Source organism: Polyodon spathula, chromosome 39, assembly GCF_017654505.1.
Source record: "Polyodon spathula isolate WHYD16114869_AA chromosome 39, ASM1765450v1, whole genome shotgun sequence".
Lineage (NCBI taxonomy): Eukaryota > Metazoa > Chordata > Actinopteri > Acipenseriformes > Polyodontidae > Polyodon > Polyodon spathula.
Genome location: NC_054572.1, coordinates 4,170,869 through 4,196,138, shown reverse-complemented (window position 1 = coordinate 4,196,138; position 25,270 = coordinate 4,170,869). Strand labels below are relative to the sequence as shown.

General features: G+C 41.6%; 1 protein-coding gene across 4 annotated transcripts in view; it reads left to right on the top strand.

Annotated features, from left to right (window-relative positions):
* Positions 1-25,270, top strand: part of LOC121304675 (membrane-associated guanylate kinase, WW and PDZ domain-containing protein 3-like) — a 93,522-nt gene that overhangs the window by 39,734 nt on the left and 28,518 nt on the right. For all 4 annotated transcript variants that reach the window (XM_041235939.1, XM_041235942.1, XM_041235941.1 and 1 more), the window contains exons 2-3: positions 18,454-18,570; positions 20,195-20,314. In XM_041235939.1, the coding sequence (XP_041091873.1) occupies positions 18,454-18,570; positions 20,195-20,314 (237 nt within the window). The remainder of the gene's footprint in view (positions 1-18,453; positions 18,571-20,194; positions 20,315-25,270) is intronic.

The following is a 25,270-nucleotide window of genomic DNA, read 5'->3' as shown; positions in this document are numbered from 1 at the left end:
CAATGAAGGTTTAAATGTAATCCACCTGTCACATTTATACCTGGATTAAAATAGTGGTGCAGTGTGATTATCTTTTAAAAAATGTAATCCTTGATTTAACTGGGCTAGTGGTTAATCCACATTGCTGCGATCGACCCTCGGTCCCGTCCAGCTTGGACTCCCATTGGTAGGACATTGTGTTGCTTGGAGCTGATATACTATAGAATGATACCAGTATAAGAAACAATGGCGTACAGAGAATGTGTTTCTGAAAACGTTTCTGAGGTTCTGTGATTTTGTAGTACTGTGTATTAAGTACCGGTAGCTTCCCCTGTTTCTGATCTTAGTCTGCAGTACTATACATTATTATTAAAATGATCACATTCTTTGGATTGGACAGACTGATTGTTATTTTTTCTTTATTTATGCATAAGGTGTGTTTTTTTTTTTTTTTTTTTACTTCTCTAATAAAATGTGACACATCATTTTGATACCGTGGATCTCTGGATGAAAGTGTTTTTCTTTTTTGTTTGTTTGTTTTTTAAATCTGGAGCAGCAGAGTCTTTTTAATAAATGATGTACTGTTGAATTTATTAAGTTTGTATTTTAATTGCATTTCACCAGGAAGCCCCGTGGGAGTGTGGAGAGGAGGCAGAGATGTTTGAAGAGACAGTCAATCCAGGATTGTGTATACAAGCTGCTGTCTGTTCACCACCTTCTTCTGAATCCTCAGTCCCCTCACAGATTCATTTATAACTTGTATCAAAAAATGAAAAACTAGGGTTCAGCCTTTTGGTGTGCATTTATTTTCAATGAAAAGCACTTTATACTGTGCACAGCGTCTTTAATGAAAAGCACTGTATACTGTGCACAGCGTCTTTAATGAAAAGCACTGTATACTGTGTACAGGGATATTGGGATCTTAGAGTGAGATCATGAAGTTATTGTTCTGCACAGTGCTATTCCCCAATTGGACAGCTTCTGACACAAATGGCCTATTTACTAAACAGTGAAGGGTTACTGATATCACAACGGTGTAACTACAGGGCAGTACTAGTATTTGATTTGTAACCTAGGCAACAATGTGGATCAGGCAGTATGATAGATCATTAATCATTATTCCAATTGATTTGTTTCACTGTGTGTGGTGGTTTTACAAAACTGTTAGTGTGGTGATACTCAGCGATGCACAGGTCTTTGTGTGGGTGAGTTATGCTTGGAAAGGTCAAAGCCTGTTGTGAATGAACACTGCGTGTCCATGAAGTGGCAGACAGAGGAGTGCATGTCAGGTGTTCAGTATATAGGGTCCTTTTGACAAGGTCCTCCCTACATCAGTGTCCTCACATACAACAAAGAAAACAAACACAGCAGCAGGGCTAACCGCTTCTGCAGAAAGCATCTGCTGCATGTTTTCATCTCAGACCTCTTTAAAACTGCCTTTGCCCAAACAGGCAACTCTTAATGGCATGAGAAAAATAGAGAAATCTTCCGAGGCTTGCATTAAGGTCCAAGTATTTTGTAGCAACCTGTGCTGCCCTTTGATTCTGCCTGTTGATCTGATGTACAGTTACACATACCATGTTCTGTAAAGCCAGTTGGGTTAATGAGCTTTGTCAGGACACAATGGGAGAATATTAAAACAACGAGAGAGAGAGAGAGAAGGGGAGGTAGAGTAAGGTATGACCTGAAAACACTCTTTCTTTTCTCTCTTAGAGATGTGCTTTGATAGATGTTATCATGTCATCATGTAATGAGCCACTCAAATGCTCTGGGGTTTTTTGCTTGTTCCACATTTCCTAAGTTAAAGTGAATACTGTATCTAATGTACTAAACTGATGGGTTATTCTACTATAAAACAGGAGATTATATTGAATTTTTCAGCTTTGCTGTATTGTATACTCATGCGGGAATCCGATATGTACTTACAGAAGTCTCCGGTGGAAACTGAACCCTAACTAAGAGTGCGTCTGTATATTTGGTGCATAAAGCAGTCTGCTTTCTGCAATGCTCTGAGGTTACTGGACTACTCGGGCTGATTACATTACATAAGCTGAATGATTCCATACATCTCGTCATTCTAATTGAACCTGGGTGGCAGTGTTCTTGAACGGCAAGCTATTGGTGGGACTGTAAACCCTCAGTGCGCCAAACCCTTCCGCTTCACTACAGGGGAGAAGTGCTCCATTCACCAAACCCTTCCGCTTCACTACAGGAGAGAAGTGCTCAGTGCACCAAACCCTTCCGCTTCACTACAGGGGAGAGCTCCTCCATGCACCAAACCCTTCCTATTCACTACAGGGGAGAGCTCCTCCATGCACCAAACCCTTCCTCCTCACTACAGGGGAGAGCTCCTCCGTGCACCAAACCCTTCCTCATCATAACAGGGGAGAAGTGCTCTGTGCACCAAACCCTTCCACTCTGCTTATCTTACTGCTTGGTTTGGCAAGTCTTATTGTCTCTAAATCTATCTAGCAAAAGCAAAGTAAATTAACCTGAAGAGCTGTCAGTTAGCATTATTTTCTTGTGACTTGATACACGTAAGATCTAGAATTGCAAAGGGTTTAGCCTAGAGATGAGCAGCTAGTATTCCAGTCCCATCTCAGACACTTCCATGCTGTACGACCCGAGGGCTGGACAGCTTACACCTCCGGCCATTCTACAAACCAGCTGCAAGAATGGCTTTAGGCAGGTCGCCTCACTGCTGCAACTTCATAGCTGCACTACGCTGGGAAAATATTTTATTAGAAGTATTGGGGCAACGGATCTTGGAATACAGTCACAGTATAGTATAATGCACCAACACAGGAAAAAAGGTTGACCGTATTTGTTCAATTTTATTATGGTCTGTATAGAAGACCACCCTCAAGGCAACATTTGCAATCTAATATTAATATGAAACATTTATAATATAATATGAATATTAAACATGTACAGTCTAATTTAATTTTAAACATGTGCAATATAATATGAATTGATCAAGTTGCATCAGGACGCTCCACTCATGCTTTTATTGAGACAGACGTATGAGGGAAGCTTTTCTTTGCTTGGCACTTGCATGATTCATCTTCTGCAATGGCTTGTAATGCACTTTGCTGATGAGACTGTTTGGCATGGAGTGGCGCGTGTCATCATTAGTTAATTAAAAAAAAAAAGAATATAAGGCACTTCAGTTCATCTTTAAGTCTGATAAACTGAGCACTGTAACTAAGAGTACAGGATACCCAACCCTTGGTTTGGCAATAGACGGAAGCTGATTACCCCTAGCCCTGGTGACATTGGCACCTTCATACAGTAGTCTAGTTGAAGTACAGTTATGCCAAGTGTGTATCTGTGGGTTTAAGGGTGAAACCAAGTTCTGATGACCTTCATAATTCAGTGTATTCTATCGTACGTCCCCTCCCAGTATTCTCCTTATTCTTCTTCAAGTGAAATCTGAAATCTAGACATTTCCCACTTATTTGCTGCTCCACAGTTTTCTCTGATTGGGTTCTCCTCTCACGTACTCACCTCACTGAGAGAGATGAAAGAAGGTGATGTGATAACATCAAGGATATTGGTCTCGCAAGTAAATGAGATTTTGAGAGACTGACACTGAAGTGCTGGTGACAGGCCAGCGTGACCCCAGCTCCTGGGCCGTGCAACCTGCATCACTCAGATCCTGTAACTTCCATCTTTCATCTGTGTGATTTAGTTGGGAGTCCAGTCCAGGCAGCCCCAGGGGTAGGCTGAAGGCTGCTGTCTGTGTCTGGTACTGTTCAAGTGATTTATTGAAAAGCCACAGGCCAGTCTAGTGCAACGCAGGACTTTAAAATGCTTAATATCGTTTATTGCATGTTTATTAAAAAATCTGAGGTCAAGACATGTTGGAAATAAAGATGCTTCTGTGTGCTGTTTACTCCTCCTAGGCTAGGCAGTGCAGTAACGGCGTCCCTCGTGTTTAGGTTGGGCATGGATTTCTGTGTACAGATGCACAGTATCTGTTAGGAAATTAGCTCATTTATAGTCAACATTAATTTTTTTGGCATCTAAATATAGAAGAGAAAGAAAAGCTGCTGGTGCTTGAGCAGTTTTTTTTTTTTGATCTGTGATCCCTGTTGCTTTCTAAAAGCGATTTCCCTCCAGCTGCCATTGCAGTCCCTTGTCACACACACCTTGCTTCCCTTTCCTCTCTCGGTAGTCTGATCTCGACTGACGTTTCCCTTGGCTTCTCATCCCAGGCAGTTTCCAGTCTGGTGCAGTACTTTGCGCATCTATTTCCATCTGTTCTGTCCAACGAAGCGTCCCTCCACAGTTCTTACTGATCAGAGTGTGTTTGGGCTTTGAGATGAGAAGATCAGTGCTTGGAGGAAAGGCTCGAGCTATTCTCTTTGCCACTGATCCTGACTGGAAGATGGGGGCATGTGCTTTATTTTTTTAGTGTGTAAAAAGGTAGTTCAGTATTTTATATTTTCATAGACGTGTTGGAGAGAGACTGACTATAGTAGGAGCTGTGATTTTAGTTTTGTGACATTGACACCTTCCCCCTGGAAGCTGTTCGATATGGAGGCTACTCTAACTGGTAAAAAAATAAATGAATAAATATGTAGATAAACAACAGCCTAGGGTGAGCAGAAGGTGCAACTGTTACCAATAGATGCAGCTGTAAAAGCAACAGACAAGCTGGCAAATTGATGTGTGCTGCGGCTGTCGCTGAGCCACAGAGGATAGAGAGAGAAACAGGATCAAGGCGATAAGGATTGCAACACTGATTGATCCCTTAGCTACAAATCAGGACCCCAGAGGTGGGCAGCCCTGCCTGGGGCCTCAGCCTGTACATTATGTACGTGCCAGCTTTATTGCATTACATATTTAGTCTGACACATTTAGCACTGATCTAACACATAGCACACTGCTTTGCAAACCTAATGCATTAAACACCAGGAGAGTATTAGCCCAGAGATACAGGCTCAATAACATTATACACCAGGAGAGTATTTGCCCTGAGAGATACAGGCTCAATAACATTATACACCAGGAGAGTATTAGCCCTGAGAGGTACAGCCTCAATAAGAAGGAAAGCTCTGAAGCATGGCCAGACCAGGCTTGTTTAATCTCCTGCTTTTAGTAAAGCGCACAGCAGGAAGCTGTGGATTATGGGATGTTGATGTTACGTTCTTGGGGTTTAGGCACTTGGGAAGTGGTTCTCCAGCTGCCTGTGTTTCAATTGTGTTTGCTGGAATACATTTATTAAATATACAACCCCCTAGCTCTTTGCATATGGCATTAGGTCTTCGGCAGGATTGTTTCGTAAATAATGATGGCCTCGGTTCCTGTTGTCAAGCTGTCAGTTGCCTCTTTCCACCCGTTCAACCTAAACAACAGATGTTACCAAGCTACTGAACCGTGGAGGCAAGAGGCAAGAGGCAAGGGCCCGGCCTGGTCTGACCAGCAAGGGCCTCTGAACAGCTGTGAGGCAGACTAGCGGTGAGTGGCAACTGCTTCACTGAGTGGACTCTCCACACAGCATACTTTTACTATAAGCTAAACACAGAGTATCTAATACATCCAGTAGACAATAAACCAATTCATAGAAACACATGTAGCTGCATCTGGCCAGGCGGTAGATCAAGGGAAAATAAGCACTGGATTCCATACATTCCACAGAATATACTGTGTGTGATTCAGAAAACTGATCAGTTACACTCGTGTAGAACATCTGTGCAGTCCATGCACAGTATACTGCAGGATCCAGAAAGATAATCTTTTATTTCCCTCACAGTTCTGATTTAGCAACGTTAAGAAGCTTAGGGGGGATTTTGAAACATCATCGTTATTGTATAGAACTTGCGGTATAGTAATGAGAGCTTTAACGAAGTGATTTTCAAAGGAAATATGTTAATTAACTTAGACCATTAATGCTTTGAAGTTGAGTTGATGAGGTCGATAATGAACGCATTTCTCGTTTAAAAAGCTTAATTGTCGCAGCTCACCTACATCACTTCCTGTCTCAATGACTTGATAAGAACTTGTTAATCAAAAAAAAAAGAACATCTATGTTGTGTATAACTTGTAAACTTAATTTAAAATTGTACAATCTGCATGACAAAATGCACATTTATTTAGAACACTTCACATATAAAATGCTGATTTACAGTATATTTATTTATTTATTTATTTATTTATTTATTTATTTTTACCCTGGTTTTCTCCCCAGTTTGAAATGCCCAATTAAGGCTGAAACACACGTCCTCCGAAACGTGATCCCGCTAATGTGTCATTTTTCGCACAGCGGATCCACAGCGAGGCCACCAGACCTATAGTACCAGAGGACAACACAGATCTGACTGGCTCCACTGCAGACCTGCAGGTGCTCTATCAGCCACAGGGGGCGCTGGTGTGCGGTGAACCGTGGATTGCCCTGCTGACCTAAGCCCTCCCTACCCGGGCGGCGCTCGACCAATTGTGCGCCGCCCCCTGGGAACCCCCGATGACATAGCCTGGATTCAAACTTTACTGGATGCACCAATCGGGATGTTATGCAACTCTTTTAATGTGCATTTTGCAATCTCTTTTTTGGGTTAAAAAGAGAAAAAAAAGAAATACTGGAAGCCATCTATGTATGTTGGTTAGAATTTATTTTCTTATGTTGACATCTACTTGTGTCTGTATTTTAGTAAGTGCGATTGTAGGCTGTAGATAAATATGTTTGAAGTGCCCTTTGTGTTTCTAGTTGTCAGTTATTGTACATGTATGCCATGAGTGTAATTATTTATTAAGCTTTTAATATTGCGATAGAACTCCCTACCCAATATATACACAATTAGTTTATAGTTAATTGTTGGGTGAATTCCTCTAATCATGCATTTTCTCTGGTACTGTTTGCTCACCTCCAAGATAAATAAACTCATCATGAACAGAAGTAGCCATGGAAGATTCTAATTATTATAGAAGATGTTATAAGATGTGAATACAGAGGTGAGAAGCTGAGACAGTGTGGGGGGGGGAGTCTGACAATATAACAAATACGTTTGGCAAAATCCATGTCAGTGATCTCAATCACATTAGGTATTCCATTCATGTCCGTGGTGATATCTTCTGAAAACAAGCTCCATACTGCACTGTTTAACTATTAAAATAAATATTTTACAGAATACTTAACAATGGCTATTAGGATCATGCTGCGTGATTTGTTTATTATTAATAGCATTATAATTAAACTAGACCAAATCACGTTTTTATTTAAAACGATGGGAAAGCATGTTTTTGCTGACTTTTTAAGAATTTGGACGACACAGTATAGGTTACCTTCATTGTAAATAAAAACGTGATATAATTTAATGATAACACTATTAATAATAAATGAGTCATGATTATAGCAGCAGTTTTTAAGTATTCTGTAAATGTTTCATCTAATAATTGAAAAGTACAATGTGGGGCTGTCAGGTCTTGTTTTCAAAAAATATCGGCACGGACATTATATACAAACCAATGGAATACCATGTGTGTGTTTAATAAAGAGAGAGAATACATGCATGTCTCCAGTCATATGTGGTTTTCACGATCACGTTGCCTTAAGTTTGAGCCAAAATTGTAGCTATTTATTACTGCCATAGCCTTATCTTTTTGCTTGTTGATTCGCCCCATTGCCACTGTACTTTATGCATCCATGCATCCTTTCCTGTGATGTCATCAGACAGTGTGTTCCGCACTTAGTTACAAATTGTTAAAACAAGTGAAAAAATCTCATTCATAACCACAAGTATATAAAAGTCTAAAGTATTTTCATAACTACAAATATTGACTTATCGAGGTCAATCTGTAAAAGTCTGGGAAGTCTCTGTATCGTCAGCGTCACAGCCATGGTCTGTTATATTTCTGTTTCAAGGTGAGTTATAATCTTTCGTTAATTAAAGCCCTCCTTTTCCAAGTGCAAATTAACTCCTGATAATTTGACAATTAACACTGATTTCTTTTTAAATTCCCTCGCAAACAAGGCAAATAGTCGCAAATCATGCCGATCATTAAAACAGTCGTCAATCAACATACATTCGGCATTCACATTAGCATGATTTCTTATTAACAACATAGGCAAAACGATCTATTAAAATGCCAAAATCAATGGTAAATATGATTTGTTAATTAAATGTGGCGTTACCGTTTGAAAATCCCCCCTTGGTCTATAGTCTGCTACTGCAGAACTAAGTTTAAGGAGTTCAGAGCCCTTCGCTGGAAAAACGTTTCTCAGTTTAGATAGCGTTTGGGTGGTGTAGCTCCAAAAAGCACATATGAAATGTTTTGTTGAGTAATGAAAGACCTAGATACAGTACCAAAGACCTGAGCAAGAACTTCCGTCCAGAGCTCTCAACAGTCCCAGAGCAAGGACTTCCATTCAGAGCTCTCAACTGTCCCAGAGCAAGGACTTCCATTCAGAGCTCTCAACAGTCCCAAAGATCTGTTAGCAAGAACTTCCATTCAGAGCTCTCAACAGTCCCAGAGCAAGGACTTCCATTCAGAGCTCTCAACAGTCCCAAAGACCTGTTAGCAAGGACTTCCATTCAGAGCTCTCAACAGTCCCAAAGACCTGTTAGCAAGGACTTCCATTCAGAGCTCTCAACAGTCCCAAAGAAAGGACTTCCATTCAGAGCTCTCAACAGTCCCAAAGACCTATTAGCAAGGACTTCCATTCAGAACTCTCAACAGTCCCAAAGACCTGTTAGCAAGGACTTCCATTCAGAGCTCTCAACAGTCCCAAAGACCTGTTAGCAAGGACTTCCATTCAGAGCTCTCAACAGTCCCAAAGACCTGTTAGCAAGGACTTCCATTCAGAGCTCTCAACAGTCCCAAAGACCTGTTAGCAAGGACTTCCATTCAGAGCTCTCAACAGTCCCAGAGCAAGGACTTCCATTCAGAGCTCTCAACAGTCCCAAAGACCTGTTAGCAAGGACTTCCATTCAGAGCTCTCAACAGTCCCAAAGATCTGTTAGCAAGGTCTTCCATTCAGATCTCCTCGCTGAGACGGGTCAGAAGCTCATTCACTCACAGAGTGCTGAGGTTCTTAACAGCTCGGACACGTGTCTTTTAAAGACATGTTTAAGGTGGTAGCAAGTGCTGTGTAAATGGCTGCTGTACATCAAGGCTACCATTTTTCTTTTTGCTTGATTTCCGATAAACAAAATATCTGTCAAATTAAATAGTCAGTCAGTATCTGGAATGGGTGTGCACTCATAACAGTGCACGCTCTGCATCTGGAATGGGTATGCACTCATAACAGTGCACACTCTGCATCTGGAATGGGTGTGGACTCATAACAGTGCACACTCTGCATCTGGAATGGGTGTGGACTCATAACAGTGCACACTCTGCATCTGGAATGGGTGTGGACTCATAACAGTGCACACTCTGCATCTGGAATGGGTGTGGACTCATAACAGTGTGCAGTCTTGGCATTTACAGTAGCAACTAAAAGTTGGGTTAAAAATGTTGAGGCCAGTGCCTGCTAACCTGTTGGTTTCATCAGAGCTAGTCTGAATACAGTCCTTGTGTAGACAGCCATTGTTAAGGGATAGGGAAGCTCTATTCAAGCATGCTTCCACACATTTAATATTGCTCTGTACTGGTATGGGACAAATATTCCATTGAGTACAGGGGTTGACCAAATTATGATGATATTCACTATGGTTGCTTGGTTGTCAAAAATGAGGTCCTTCATTCGAACACAAAAGATTGAAGTGGTCTATACATGCCTTTGGCTATTGGCTGGTATCATTCCCAGGGCCAGACATTCTGGCTTGAGGTTGCAATCATATCCTACAGCTAGTTTGGAGAATGTTACTCTCCTGGGTTTGTTACATTTCTTACAGTAGTTTGTGTTGTATTGAGACAGTGTGCAGTGTAGTACATTTGCTGTAGTGTAGAAGTTGGGTTGTCTTTGTAATGTGGCTGACATCAGCAGTGCTGTTTGATGTCATGTTGGTAACATTGTTTTGGGCAGCCTGCAATTAAAGTGGAATTCAGAGTTAGGGGGTGTTACTAATGCAACTCACTTCAAACTGACGCAAAACTACAAAAACTAGCTCAGGCTACCGAACACCTGTGCTCATTGCTCTATTCTTCTTCTTCTTGGTAGCATTATTATTATTTAAACCCTCTGAAACAGCCCCATCATTAAGAAGCAGAACGGTGAAATTGGGAATTGGAGCTGGGCACTGGCATTGATTGTAAACCATTTTTTAGAGGATTTCACCTTGAAGACTGAATAGTTGTGGGTCCTGGTAATGAAAAAAAAAAACTCAATAGAGAAATGTTCTGCTAGAAACACATTAAGCATCTATCAAGCGTATACAAAAACAATAGATTTAATGAAACATACACTTCTAGAGTGGTTTGAACGCTCCAGAATCCTTTCTATAAAGGTTTAATGAAACGTACGTTTCCAGAATCCTTTCTATGTGGAAAGTAGCTGCCATTGCATTTCTCTTTCATGTTTCAGGCACTGGAATAAAACGAGTGTACTTTCATGGGTTATTGAAAGTGTGACTGGGGGTGCAGCTGGAGTTTCTCCACTGATGCAGCTCATGTGTTTGAGCAGAGCCATACAGGACAACGCAGTTATATTTCATCACTGTAGAAACATTCACTTTCATTTGTTATATTCAGTAAAACAGAAACGAGCTGAATGCATGTTCTAAGTGTTGCCAAAAATAGAAAGCATCTTTTTACTTTCTCTGGGATCTTGCATTCATTTCTGACATAACTGCATTGTCTGTTGAGTCACGCACAAGTAATCAAAGTGATGTCTTGGTGCCCTTAATTCATCCGTTACTTAATCTGAGAAGCCGTGTGTGCTGGGTAAGATCACTGGAGTGCTGAATACAGAGCGTTTCACCAAACTGCGTCACATCAATCTTATTTATCATCTCCCTGAACCAAGGGTTTATAATGTAGCCCGTGTGGTATTCAGTTATTTTATATAGCAAATAGCTTTCATCATAGTATATATATATTCCATATATATATAATATATTCGAAAGAAAGTTATATATATATATATATATATATATATATATATATATATATATATATATATATATATACATGGATGAAGGCTATATTTGCATCCTGAGCCATTCGAAGAAAAGGAGTAATACCACAGTAGTGACGTCAAAATGGCATATTCCTCTAGAAGATTATACTTGACCCATGTTTGACTCCTGTGCACCCCGAGACCAGGTCTCGTTTTCAGTCACTCGACAACACTCACAATTTGTGGTTTTTAGGCACTTCTAAGAAGTCTGTCTCTGTGAAGATTTACAGTCGTCCTCTTCCAAGGGGAGCACCAAACAAGTGAGTGAGACTAATAATCTTCGACAGCAACTAAGAAAAAAAAAGCATATCTATTGAAACACCTTTTCCTTAAAAATGTGTTGTATTTTGCAGTTAGTTTTCAACCCAGTTTAATTCACCTTTCCTGAATTATCAAAATGAAAATTTAGATTTAAGATTCTTTAGTATTACATTATTATTATTCATTAAATTCACTTGCAATTTGAACTTTAACACCCATTTATTGTCTTTTTTTTATTATATATTCTAATATCCATGTATTATAAAAAAAAAATAAAAAAAAATAGATGTGCTTCAGTGAGTTAATGGAAAATAATTCCATCTCGGGTTTCTGTGACAGTTTATACTCGACCTGATGCTCTCGTAGTTTATGACATTGCATAAACCCTAGATGGAATTATTTTCCTGTAACCTAAGCCTGTACATTGTCAGTGTCGGTTTTGGGTCTTTTATTATTGGAAGACAATTCTTACCACACTTCCTTGGTGGTTGAAGGCACACGGCCTGCGACCTCGTGCCTCACAACGCACCCAGGGTTCGTGCCTTACCGCACACCCTGTCGTGGGTTATTTCTTACATATGCTCTGCATGCTTTTTCTGTGAGGTTTTTTATTGCCAGATTTAGATGCCCTGATGAGCTGATTGTTAGACCCAGGTAGTTGTATTTTGTTGTGTGTTCTATTACATTTTTATTAATAGTGAACTGGAATTTATTTCCCTGCAGTTTGGTTTTTTTCTGGAAAAGCAGGATTTTATTTTTCGCAGGGTTAATTTCCAGGGCCCAGGTTTTGCAGTGCCGCTCCAGTGTTGTGACTTTCTGTTGGAGGCCTGTTGCTGTGACAGTAGCACCAGATCATCAGCGTATAGGAGGAAATTGATCTGTGTGTCCGGGGTCAGGGGACTGGTCCAGATCTGTGCTCAGCTGGTTTATGTATAAATTAAAAAGTGTTGTGCTGAGACTGCAGCCCTGTCTCACTGCTCTGCCCTAAGTGAGGGAATCTATCTATCATGTCGTTGATTTTCACCCTGCAGTGGTTGCTTGTGTACATTGATTTAATGATATCATATAATTGGCATCCAATTCCACTTTTGAGTAATTTCAGTTCTGGATACCAGATGGAATCAAAGGCTTACTTAAAATCGACAAAACATGCAGATGCCTCCTCTGTGCGTGTTTGGTGATCAGGGTGTGCAGGGTGTGTATGTGGCCTGTAGTGGGGTGCTAGGGGAGGAACCCCACCTTGCTTCTGCTCAGAATCTTGTGTTCCTGCATGAACGTCAGGAGGCGGCTGTTTAAGATGCTGCAGAACAGCTTTTCCAGGGTGCTGCTCGCACAGATACTCTGGAACTGTTGGGGTCTAGATTGTTTCTTTTTATGTGTATTGGGGTTACAAAGCCTATGTTCCAGTCTTGAGGAAAACGTCCGGTCTGCAGTACTAAGCAGAATAATTTTACCAAGGTGATTTGGATTGCAAGGTTGCTGTGTTGTAGCATGTCGTTAAGTATCCAGTCTTGACCACAGGCTTTTTTTTCAATTTGAGATTCTTCAGTTTGTCTTTGACCTCTTTCTTTCGGAGGGTGGATTTGAACTGTTTGAGAGTGTGGAAATATTGTAAGCGCAGTTCATTGTTTTCTGGGTGATGGTGTTTTTGGTTTGATAGAGATTGTAGTTTTTTCCCCTCATCTCCTTGCATTCGATATCAAACCATTTGTCTGTGGAGCTGTTTTTTTATTTATTTATTTGTTAGCTTTTCTTGATTTTTTTTTTAAGTTTCAGATTAGATATGTGTGCCAATTTGGTGAATATTTCGTTTATGTCAGATACTGCCTCGTTTACTCCATCAGAGTGTTGTTTCTAGTATTTTTAGTTTGAAAACAATTGATCATTTTTGTAATTACTCAGAGGTTTGTTGCAGTTTTGTGTATTTCTTTATTCTCCTCGGTCCATGTGTAGGTGAAAGGGTATTGTTTTTTGGGGGGGTGTTAAGCAGAGGACTATTTGTCAGTGGTCAGATAAAACAGATTGTGGTCTGACTGTAAAGGCCTTGATATTCTGGGTTTGTAAGCCTGTAATTGTATAATCCACCACACTGCCTCCTAATTTAGAATTGCATGTACATTTACCAAGTGAGTCTCCTTTAGTTCTCCTACTGACAATGTACAGGCCCAGGGTCTTACCCAGCTCTAAAAGCTCTTTACCATTTGTATTGTTAACTCTGTCAAAGCTGTTTCTCTCTGTGGAGGCTGTGTTCTGATACAGAGGGGATGTGAAGATGTGTTCATTTCCATCTGTTTCTTTTCCAGTTCTTGCATTTAAATCACCACTTATTTTAATTTTACCTTTAGTTTGAAAAGGTGCAATTTTAGAAATTAATGAAAACTGTTTTTTTGTTTTTTTTAATCATAGTAAAGGGATTCAGCTGGTGGTGTGTATGTCACACACAGGTAAAGCTCTTCCTCCCTCTCTCTCGCGCTCTCTCTCTCTCTCTCTCTGTCCTTCTCTCTCTCTCTCTCTCTCTCTCTCTCCCTCTCTCTCTCCCCCCCTCTCTCCCCCCCCCCCCCTCCCCCCCTCTCCCCCCCCCCCCCCCCCCCCCCTCTCTCTCTCTCTCTCTCTCTCTCTCTCTCTCTCTCTCTCTCTCTCTCTCTCTCTCTCTCTCTCTCTCTCTCTCTCTCTCTCTCTTCTCAATCAAAATTTCTTCACATTTCTGGGTGCTCTGCCATCGAGGCATGCCCCAATTTATGTTCCCTGTGTCGACGAAACATCAACCGGCTTTATGTCTAAAAACCTACAATGAGATGAAAGTTGACACTAAATTAAAATGAAAATTAGGTTTTGATGTGGAGCCACAAAGACTGTGTGTTAATTAGAAAGGAGATTTGTGAAAAGAAAAAAAAAAAGAAAAAGTAAGCGAGGAAATGCAGATTGACAAGTAAGAGGAAATATTGATTAAAAGGTAATTACAGTTTGGCAGCTGCTAAAGACGAGAGAAACTGAGTGACATTTGCATGTATGATGAACTAGGCAATTGCGTCTGACAGGAAAGCATTATCACTGCTTGTAGTTATGATCAGCGTTTCCACAGTCTCCATCTTTCGTTTCAGTCGCGCGTACACTACTTCATGCAGTAGTTTTGAGGTGGGTCTTACTATGAAGTGTAACAATATTTTGGTAACTAATAGTCACTTCTGTTTTCTGCTGTTAAGAAAATTAAGATTTGGTTCTAGGGTGCCTGGCATTTATTGATGCACCTGAACTAGAGTGTTGCATGCATTTAGAAATAGGTGGTCTGATGTGTGCAATACAAAATAAGGGCAATTCGCGTTCTCTCCCTTTATTAAGTAAAGGTGGCGGTAACCTCCAGCCCGGGCCCTGCTGTGCCCCAGTGTGTGTGTGTGTGTGTGTGTGTGGGTGTGTGGGTTTTGTGTGTGTTTAGTGGGTGTGTGTGTGTGTGTGTGGGGGGGGGGGGGGGGTGTGTGTGTGTGTGTGGAGGGTGGCGGGGGATGTGGTCCCACGCCGCATGACACACACACCAAACTCCCACCACCCCACCCCACAGGACACACACAACCACACACCTCCCCCCATATCAATAGGTGTGTGTGTGTGTGGAGGGGGGGGGTGTGTGTGTGTGTGTGTGTGTGTGTGTGAGGGGGGGTGTGTGTGTGTCTTGTGTGTGTGTGTGTGGGGGGTGTCTGTGTGTGTGTGTGTGTGTGTGTGTGTGTGTGTGTGTGTGTGTGTGTGGAGTGGGGGGGTGTCTTTGTGTGTGTGTGTGTGTGTGTGTTGGGGGTGTGTGTGTGTGTGTGTGTGTGTGTGCTGTGTGTGTGTGTGTGTTTGTGTGTGTGTGTATGTCTGTGTCTGTGTAGTGAAGCAACTCGTTTCTGCTTCCGGTTTACAGAAACTCACAAAGGCTACATAAAAAAACCAGTCAGAAGGGCTGCAATGTGTGCTTCTCAGCTGAGGTCCAGTCCGTTTGGACACTTGCTGAAAGGTCCAGCGTGCATTTCAATATTCATGAAAGAAAGTCATCTTAGAGCGTGTGTGTACGTGTGTGAAGAACTTAAAAACATACCTGCACAAAGTCAGGTTGTAACCTTCTGCATGTCAAATAGTTAATGAGACAAGGATATTATTTATTTATTTATTTATTTATTAGCAGATGCACTTGTCAGGGTGACTTACAGTTGTTGCAAAAGATCACATTACACAATATCATATTACAGATAAGAGCAGTTATAAAGTACAGTAAAATCAGTAGAAAATAAATTGAGGCTCATAAAGTGGGTGTCAAGTGAACTTGTTAACAGTGAAAGTCTTGGGAAATGGAACTGTACTAGAGGATAGAAAATGACAAAGGGCATTCCTAACAAGCCCTGTGCAGCGAGCTCAAGAAGGACGGCCTGCTGAATTTCTGAATCGAATCCTGTTTTCCAGTACAGATATGCTTGCATGCACATATTATAGCAGCTTACCAACTGCTTGGGTTTAATCAACAGAGAATCTTCCAGAAGAAATTATGAGGTCCAAGGCACTGTAAACAAAGGTAAAGAATAGGTGGTCAGCAGAACAGAGCTCTGCTGGGAGGCTCTGCAGTGACACGCCCTCTAGTGTACTGCAGGGCTCCCTTCTCAGGGAAATGCCACACAAAGGCGGCTTTCAACATTTTCCCAGCTCTCCCAGTAACAGTGTAGTTATCACCATCACTGGAGCTGATTTGCAGCGCTAGTAACGTTGTCGTTTAGCCAGCTGTGATTTTAGTGTAAACTCAGCATTCCTGACTGAGATGTTAATGTACCATGTAGAGCTTTTATTTTCCTCCCACGGGAATCTTTGTAACACACGCCTCTTTAATTTCATTGCCTACGCTTTGAAAATTCAGAATTCTGTTTATTTTTTTATTTTTTTTTTGTGTTTAGATTTATTGGTGCAACACAAAAACTGAAGCGGAAAAAGAATTGCAGGACCCTCGCTTCTGCTTCACTCATTTCTAACACTTGAATGTAGATGGTAGAGGGGGAGGGGGAGAGTGAGAGGGGGCAGAGGAGAAGGGAGGCAAAAAGGGTAGGGGATAGGGGGCGGAAGGGGGGAGAGGATGAGGGAGGGAAAAGGGGAGGAGGGAGAGGGAGAGGGGGAGGAAGGGGGAGCTAGTAGAGTGTGTGCTTTGTTCAGCGTAAGACTGGCACTGTTCAGTTGCAGAATGCTGAATCAATGTGCACAGCTCACTGAGCCCTGGCAGAAATACTGCAGTGTGGGGATGAGCATGTAGGTACAATGGCTCACCTTGTATCTTCCCTGCAAAAAGATGGGCCAATAATACAACAGCTCAGTCATGTCTGTAGGACAGAGGCTCTGGATGGTGAACTGTGTGACGAGTTTGCTAATGATACCTGACATCAGTGTCACAAAGACATGTAAGATAAAAAGGCTTGTAAGATAAAAAGGGCTGGGTGGGGATTCTGTATTCAGAGTGAAAAGTAGAAGCTCTGCATTGTTAACTTCACACTTGGGATTCCCATGTTTGTAGTTGCCATGAAATTAGAAACAGGGTTTGGCTTCCCAGGCTTGTCTGTTCTCATTTTGTTCAGAAGACTATCTGCATAATGAGGGAAAACCCAGACATGACCAAGAAATATCAACTAAAGTTCTCATTGGAAAGACAGCATGCTGCATGGCCCCGTTCTCATTGGACAGACAGCATGCTGCATGGCCCCGTTCTCATTGGACAGACAACATGCTGCATGGTCCTGTTCTCATTGGACAGACAGCATGCTGCATGGCCCCGTTCTCATTGGACAGGGAGCATGCTGCATAGTCCTGTTCTCATTGGACAGACAGCATGCTGCATGGCCCCGTTCTCATTGGACAGGCAGCATGCTGCATAGTCCTGTTCTCATTGGACAGACAGCATGCTGCATGGCCCCGTTCTCATTGGACAGGGAGCATGCTGCAGGGCCTGTTCTCATTGGACATTGGACATTTAGTAGTCGCCAATTCTTTTTATTGACAACAATGTAGCCCTAGGCAGCTGCAGGCACCCGGCCAAACCACAGGGGTCACTGGTACGCGTTAAGCCGAGGACACCCTCCCTTCCCTCGGGCAGCGTTCGGCCAATTGAGCGCCGCCCCCTGGCTGCTCGAGTCCTCGGTTGACAAAGGAATAGCCTGGACTTGAACCGGCGATGTCCAGACTATAGGACGCATCCTGCACTCCACGCGGAGCGCCTTTACTGGATGCACCACTCGGGATCCCACTCATATTCCATTTTTAATGGAGGCTTGGAGTTAGGTGAGGCATCCCGTATCTTAAAAAATAAACTCTGTAGCACATTAGTGTTTTCAGTTTGTGTTTATGCATTCCATGCATTTCATTTTTGTAATGCAGGATTTGTGAATGCAGTGATTCATTAATGATTTGTGTTTCATTTAATAAAGCGTAATCATTTTTTTTTCTCTCTCTCTCCCCCTTCTCTCTCTGTCTCTCTGGCTGCCACTTCTGTCTGCTGAGTAATGAGTTCCTTGCTTTTAAATCAGTGCAGGCATCATCAGTCAGTGCTTATTATTAAGTGACTTTCAATATTACTTTGAAAGGGGATATTTATTAAGATGATAATTCAAACCGGTAAAAGCAAGCAACATTCCCTCAGCACATGTAACTGCATTAACACTTTGGCTACTGTCGATATTTAAACATCCTGTCACCAAGCATACTGGCTATGCATTTCGGGGGGGGGGGGGTTCAAGCCTATAGATGCATTTTTATGTAGATTTTATTTATTTTTATAAACGTTGATTAGTCACAGAGCTGGATTGTGTTTTTCTTTTTTCTTTCAGCAGGAGCTTGGAAATACGTTCCTCTTCCATTATGCATGTGTTGAGAAAAAAGTGCAGTTTGCAAACTAGTGCAGTAAGAAAGCAATTGATTGACCTTCCCCCCTACTTTGCTTGTTCATGTCAGTTGAGTGCAGGATCGCTATCTTTTCCAGGCAGTTCAGTTTTGGCATTGTGACTCAAACTGCACTGTCTCCAACTTGCTTTGAAGGACAGGACAGACGTGTGTGGAAATGTGTACCTTGCGAAATAGCCAGAAGCAGAACAGTACAGGAGGGTAACTCAGATTAAAGTAATGAAGTGAATGCTCATTTTATTGTGTTGCAGGTAAAGTCCTGAACAGTGACCTGCGGCATTACCTCAGCCTGCAGTTTCAGAAAGGCTCCCTGGACCACAAGCTTCAGCAGGTGATTCGGGACAATCTCTACCTGAGGACCATCCCTTGTGAGTGCACTACATCATCCTGCCTGTTCCAGTTCCGCGAATGCACCACCCCTTTAGTAGAGCCGCAGTTTGTGAGACCCTGCTACTTGTGTTCTGTCTTCTAGAGAATGAAAGTGCTCAAGGACTAGCATTATAGGACAAGTGGGAGCACATCAAAGCAGCATTATAACTGGTTCCCTGGTATAAAGAGATGCCTGATAAAGGGACAGTGCTGTATTACACTCCATCCTCAAAGCAGTGAGGGTGCGTTACTCTAGCGTATTAAAAACAGTACATTTCTCAAATGAATTATTCACAAAGTGTAAGTGATCCAGGATCTGTTTCAAGAAGGTAACACTCTTCCTGCCCCCTTTTTGCTGAAGGGGTTGACGGAGCTGTAAGTTGTTTGATCTGTCAGTCTTTCCTTGTTCACTTTATTAGCTGCTGTTGAAGCTGCAGTGGAGTCTGCGTGTTTGTGCTCCAGTAACCACTGATTGCTTTTGACAAGGGCGTACTGTTCTTCATTTATTGTTCTTCAAATCACAGTCTCCAAATCCACAAGCAGGAATGGGAGTTAGCACAATGTCATATAGCAAGGAGCTAGGGAAGCTTTTGTTTTGTAATTTTAAAAGGACTGCTTATCACCCTCTGCCATAAAATACAGTGTTTCTGTTTTTGAATGATTTTTATTGGGAACCTGTTATTATATATAATCAGCGGGTTTCCATTTTCTAAAAGGAACAACGTTTTGATGTCACAATTGATTACATTAATAACCCAGTACGTTTTAAGAGCCTCTACAGACAATTCTGTGACTCTTAGTTAAACAAATAAAGAATAGCAGCACAGTCAATCTGTCCTGTTGAATAGTAGATGTTAATGGACACAGCAGGTGAATCCCAGTGAGCCAGTAGTGCAAATTGTATTAGCAGTTGTAGTTCAGTCCTTGTCTGCTGTTTCAAGGGGTGTGGATAGTGCTGCTGGTTCAAGGGGTGTGGATAGTGCTGAACTCTATACTGTGGACAGGTGACTCTTTCTAAAAGAGTAATACATGCTCAATAATAAGCATTTTATAGGTAGTCTGTGCAAAAACAGAGAAACTGCATTTACATTTGGCTGCCTCTAGAAATCCTGTTGGATATAAATGCAAATTGATGGCTCCTCAGAGTGGCCCAAAAATAAGTGTACTTGGTTTGAGAACAGGTTTCGTACAGTTGTCTAGAATAATGAACAAGCTACTGCATGCTCGACATCTCTCGAATGCTTTCCTCAGACATTGGTATGTTAATGGAATGAATACTTTTAGTAAAGGCTGTTGCATACATTTAGTCTCATGGTAATAAAACACAACATGCATTGACTGTTGCAAGATTCACTGACTGCAAATAGATTTTATTATCTTTCATTTCATTTAGGTTATGTTGTAAATTGACACCTAATTTAGACCACTGCTGCTTTTAACTAGACCAGAGCTGCTGCTTTGCAGTATTTCTGAGGGATCTCTATAAAAAGGCTCAACCATGACAAAGAATAAATAAAATCCTTGTCTGGAAGTCAGGTTAGTTCTGATGCTGTTTCACAAAGATGAAGCCATGAGCACTGCTAGCTATCTGATGCTGTTTCTGCTGTTCTGTGATTCCTTCAGGCACTACAAGGCAGCCCAGGGACAGGGAGGTCCCGGGAGTGGACTACAACTTCATCAGTGTTGGGGAATTCAGGACCCTGGAGGATAGTGGGGCTCTGCTGGAGAGTGGAACATATGATGGTATGTTGGTCGATGCAATCATTAGAACTTAAGAACATTTACAAGAGAGAGGAGGCCATTCGGCTTATCAGGGCTCCGGTTCCCAGCAGCTAATTGATCTGAAACTCTGTCAAGTTGAGTTCCAAAGAATCCCAGTGATTTAGCGTCAACAGCATAGCGAGATAATCCATTTCATAGGCCTTGAAAAGAAGTGTCTCGTGATGCATTGGGTCTGCCTGAAGACCACCATACACTAGGGCCTAGGCAACTTTGACAGCCTGTCAGCTTAGCCTTAAACTCTCCATACTGCATTATGGGTATTTTACAGGTACTACTGTGAAGTTACTGCTTCTAAAATACAGCAGCTTTGATACTGTGGTTTTTTTGTGAGGATAACTTTCTTTTATGTTCTGTTTAAGTGTCACAAAGTTTAAACAAAACATTTTCACGCTAATTTCACTCCTCATGTTGAAAAAGAATGCTTCATTTAGACAGCAAAAAAGACTGGGAGTGGTACGATATTGATTTTGGATGTAAACAGCTGTTTGAAACAGTTCACTTTGAAGATGATTTCACAGTGGCTGGTTTTTAGGAGTGTGCTGGTAAATGCCTGTCAAGTTACTCAGGTAGAGCTCAATTGAGTGTCCAGGATATTATCTCTGCGTACCTGAATATGAGCTGTTAAGCATAACTATACAGTGTTATCCAAATGTGGATAAAACAGACTTAAGCACAGAATGGAATCTAGTCTTCCCTCAGCATCTCCAGACAGTTGTCCAATCGAAGGAAAATGAAGGAGCTGCAGTTGATGTTCCCCAAGGCTACCAGCGGCATAAAGCTGACTGAAAGCTGCTGAAAGTATATCCCTGAATTGTAATTAGGCTTCCTCTGACTTTTGACTGTACTCTGTTGAAAAGTATAAATGCATCACTAATCTCCATTGTTCCAGGAATAGTTCTTGGGCTGAATGGTGGTTGGTGCACAAACAGGTGTGCATCGTATTTAAGCATTGTGAAGCAATACAGAGGAAGATAAAGCGTCAGTAAAAAAGTTGAGTTTGGTAAGGAGATGGGATTCAAGCCTAGAACCTCCGTACCACAAGACTACCTTGCAAGATGGCTTCATGTCTGATCTGTACAGCCTGCAGCTTATACTCATGACATGGGATCATTATATTAGCCTTTTCATCCTGTCTCCAGGGGGTAAACCCTCAAGGAGCCTTCGAAGGAAGGAGGCTTGTTTCTCTTCCAGATGTACTTCAGGGTGGCCTTTGAAAGAAGAGAGTGTCTCTGATAAGCTGATGAGATGACCTGGTGGGCAGGGAACTTCTCCTGCTCATTACCCTGGTTAGCAGTAGGAGGGGGACAGCTTAGTGTCAAAAGACAAGACCAAAACTGGGGTATTTTCTGGGATACAGCCGGCACCCGGCAAAGGACGATATGGACAGCTGTAATTAAATAATCTAAATGCATGGCTGAAATCGTGGTGCACGCAGGAAGGCTTCACCTTCCTTGAACATTGGCCCACATTCTATAAGGACTATCTATATAGTTGGGACGGACTGCACTAAAATAAAAAGGGAACCAGTCTAGTCGGAGAAAGGATCCTTGAGGAGGTTCAGAAGCATTGAAACTAGAAAGGAAAGGGGGGAGAAATCAACAACAAAACAGAAGGGAGACTACATCAAAACTAGGGCAATGACTCAGGTAAGACAGCCAATAAATGTATTTACCTAAATGCTGGAAGTCTCAGAAACAAAATTCTAGAACTTGAAGCTACTGCACTAACAAGTAACTACGATGTGGTAGGTGTTACAGAAACTTGGTTATCCGAGAGTGATGGAGACGTATTAGGATACTATATAGGAAAAGATATGCAGGACAGAAAAGTTGGAGGGGTAGCGCTATGCATCAAAAATAGTCTTATACATACCAAAAGTAGACAAATCAAAATCTAAAACAAAATGGTCAAAATAGTTTAAAAGATCAATTGAAAAAAAATATTCAGAGGCACTTTACAGAGAGTTTAAAAGGGGCCAAGAACACAGAAAGAATACTTAGGACTGCAAACACAACTCAAAAAGGTAGTTAGAAAGGCCACGAGTGAAATAGAAGTGAACATTGCTAAGGGGGATAAAACCAATTCCAAAAAGTTTTTCCAATATTATAACAGCAATAGAACATTCAAGGAGGAGGTAAAATGTCTAAGAGATCAATCAATCAATCAAATTAATTTTGTGTAGTGTCTTTAATGCCAAGGCATCCCAATGCGTTTGAAGAGATACAAATAGCAAAATCATAGATGAAGAGAAAAAAATAGCAAATATATTAAATGATTACTTTTCACAAGTTTTTACAAAGGAGGATACGGACAACATGCCCCACATGTCGACCTGTTCCTATCCAGTTTTAAATGACTTTAGCGTAACCGAGGCAGAAGTGTTAAAGGGAATAGGAGCTCTTAAAATAAACAAATCCCCTGGGCCGGATGAGATCCTCCCAGTAGTACTCAAAGAAATGACAGAATTTATTTACAAACCGCCAACCAAGATCATGCAGCAGTCTCTTGAGACAGGGGTTGTACCGACAGACTGGAGAATTGGAAACGTAATACCAATCCACAAAATGGGAGACAAAACAGATCAATAAGCCTGACTTCTATTATATGTAAACTTATTGAAACTATAATAAGATCCAAAATGGAAAATTACCTATATGGTAACAATATCCTGGGAGACAGTCAGCATGGTTTTAGGAAAGGGAGATTTTGTCTAACTAACCTGCTTGATTTTTTTGAGGATGCAACATCAACAATGGTTAATTGCAAAGCATATGACATAGTTTATTTAGATTTCCAGAAAGCTTTTGTCAAAGTCCCGCATAAAAGATGAATTCTCAAACTGAACGCAGTAAGGATTCAAGGAAGTGCATGCACATGGTTAACTCCCTAATCTGGTCACCTTGCCACAAAAAGGATATTGCTCCTCTAGAAAGAGTGCAAAGAAGAGCGACCAGAATTATTCCGGGTTTAAAAGGCATGTCATATGCAGACAGGCTAAAATAATTGAATCTATTCAGTTTTGAACAAAGAAGACTACGCAACGATCTGATTCAAGCATTCAAAACTCTAAAAGGTATTGTCAATGTCGACCCAAGGAACTTTTTCAACCTGAAAAAAGAAACAAGGACCAGGGGGCACAAATGTAGAGTAGATAAAGGGACATTTAAAACAGAAAATAGGAGGCACCTTTTTACACAGAGAATTGTGGGAGTCTAGAACCAACTCCCCAGCAATGTTTTTGAAGCAGTCACCCTGGGATCCTTCAAGAAGCTGCTTGATGAGATTCTGGGATCAATAAGCTACTAACAACCAAACGAGCAAGATGGGCCGAATGGCCTCCTCTCGTTTGTATTAAACACCAGGAAGATCTGTTGCACTTTTGCATTAGAACATTAACCCAGCACCCTTAGCCTGGGGAAACTGAACACAATCTACACTCTTCCATTGTTAGATGCACACATGAATTATAAAAGCTCCTTTCAGCTCTAATTGAGCTGTGAAGGGAAGCAGAGGTGACAGCAGTAGAGATAACATATTTCCACTGAGGATCTCTAACAGAGCCATGTCAGAGGGCTTGCTTCCAGGAGTTCATATGTCCACATGATAGGTTGAAAACGACAAACATTTTTTCATAGCTGTTTTACGAGGCCAGCGGAGTGATTCCAAATGTGAACGAAACAGCAGTGAGTGAGTCAAGCATCTGTACCTGCATTGGATTCCTAGTGGCTGTGATCTGGACTTGAACACACACATTTCAATTGAACCTCGTGCCCTGTCTATTTGACCTGGTCCTAAACTCCTGATCAAGCCCTGTCTATTTGACCTGGCCCTTCACAATGTTGAAGGCCTGCTGCAGTGTTCAGGTACATGTGTTGGACTGTTTGTCCTGCACTGCTGGTCTGTAATGTAAACTAAGGGGCATGTGTGTTGAGTTCCTCTTATGGAATTATACACCAATGCACATAATATACTGAAGAATACAGTAATGGAATGGTGGAGTGGTAGGTGTGGCCACCTTTCAGTTTGGAGGTCATGTCTTTAGCACACACAGCATGGTGGTGCCAGTATGCACAACCTTGAAAGAAGCACCAAACCCACCCACACACAATGTTTGCCTGACACTAATAATATAAACTAGTTCAAAACTGTCCTGTATAGAACTTGCCAGAACTTGATGTATCCATCATTCGAGGTGTATATCTGTGTCTGTCCTGGCTCTAAACTAGCTGTTGTACTAGCTGTTATACCTATACTGAAATAGAGGGGAGCAAGCAGCCCACTTTCCATATAGCTTTTACTGCCTGGGCTGCAGGAGGGACAACGACCTGATTTAATGCTTTATTTATTAACCTGAATCTTTGAAGAGACGCCAGTTCTGATGTTTACAGTCAGCAAGCACCAAAGCATCTCTCCTGCTTTATATTAATTTAGCAAAGGGCCCATTTACAGAGATTACGTGAGCCACAAATCCCAGAAATACAGCCTTATGCTTGACAATGAATAAGCATTCTTACAAGAGGAGTGTGGTAAGACGGGTTCCTGTGTTTGACAGTGAATAAGCATTCTTACAAGAGGAGTGGGGTAAGCAGGGTTCCTGTGTTTGTCAATGAATAAGCATTCTTACAAGGTGAGCGGGGTAAGCAGGGTTCCTGGTTTGTCAATGAATAAGCATTCTTACAAGGGGAGCGGGGTAAGCAGGGTTCCTGTGTTTGTCAATGAATAAGCATTCTTACAAGGGGAGCGAGGTAAGCAGGGTTCCTGTGTTTGACTATGAATAAGCATTCTTACAAGGGGAGTGGGGTAAGCAGGGTTCCTGTGTTTGACTATGAATAAGCATTCTTACAAGGTGAGCGGGGTAAGCAGGGTTCCTGTGTTTGTCAATGAATAAGCATTCTTATAAAGGGGAGCTGGGTAAGC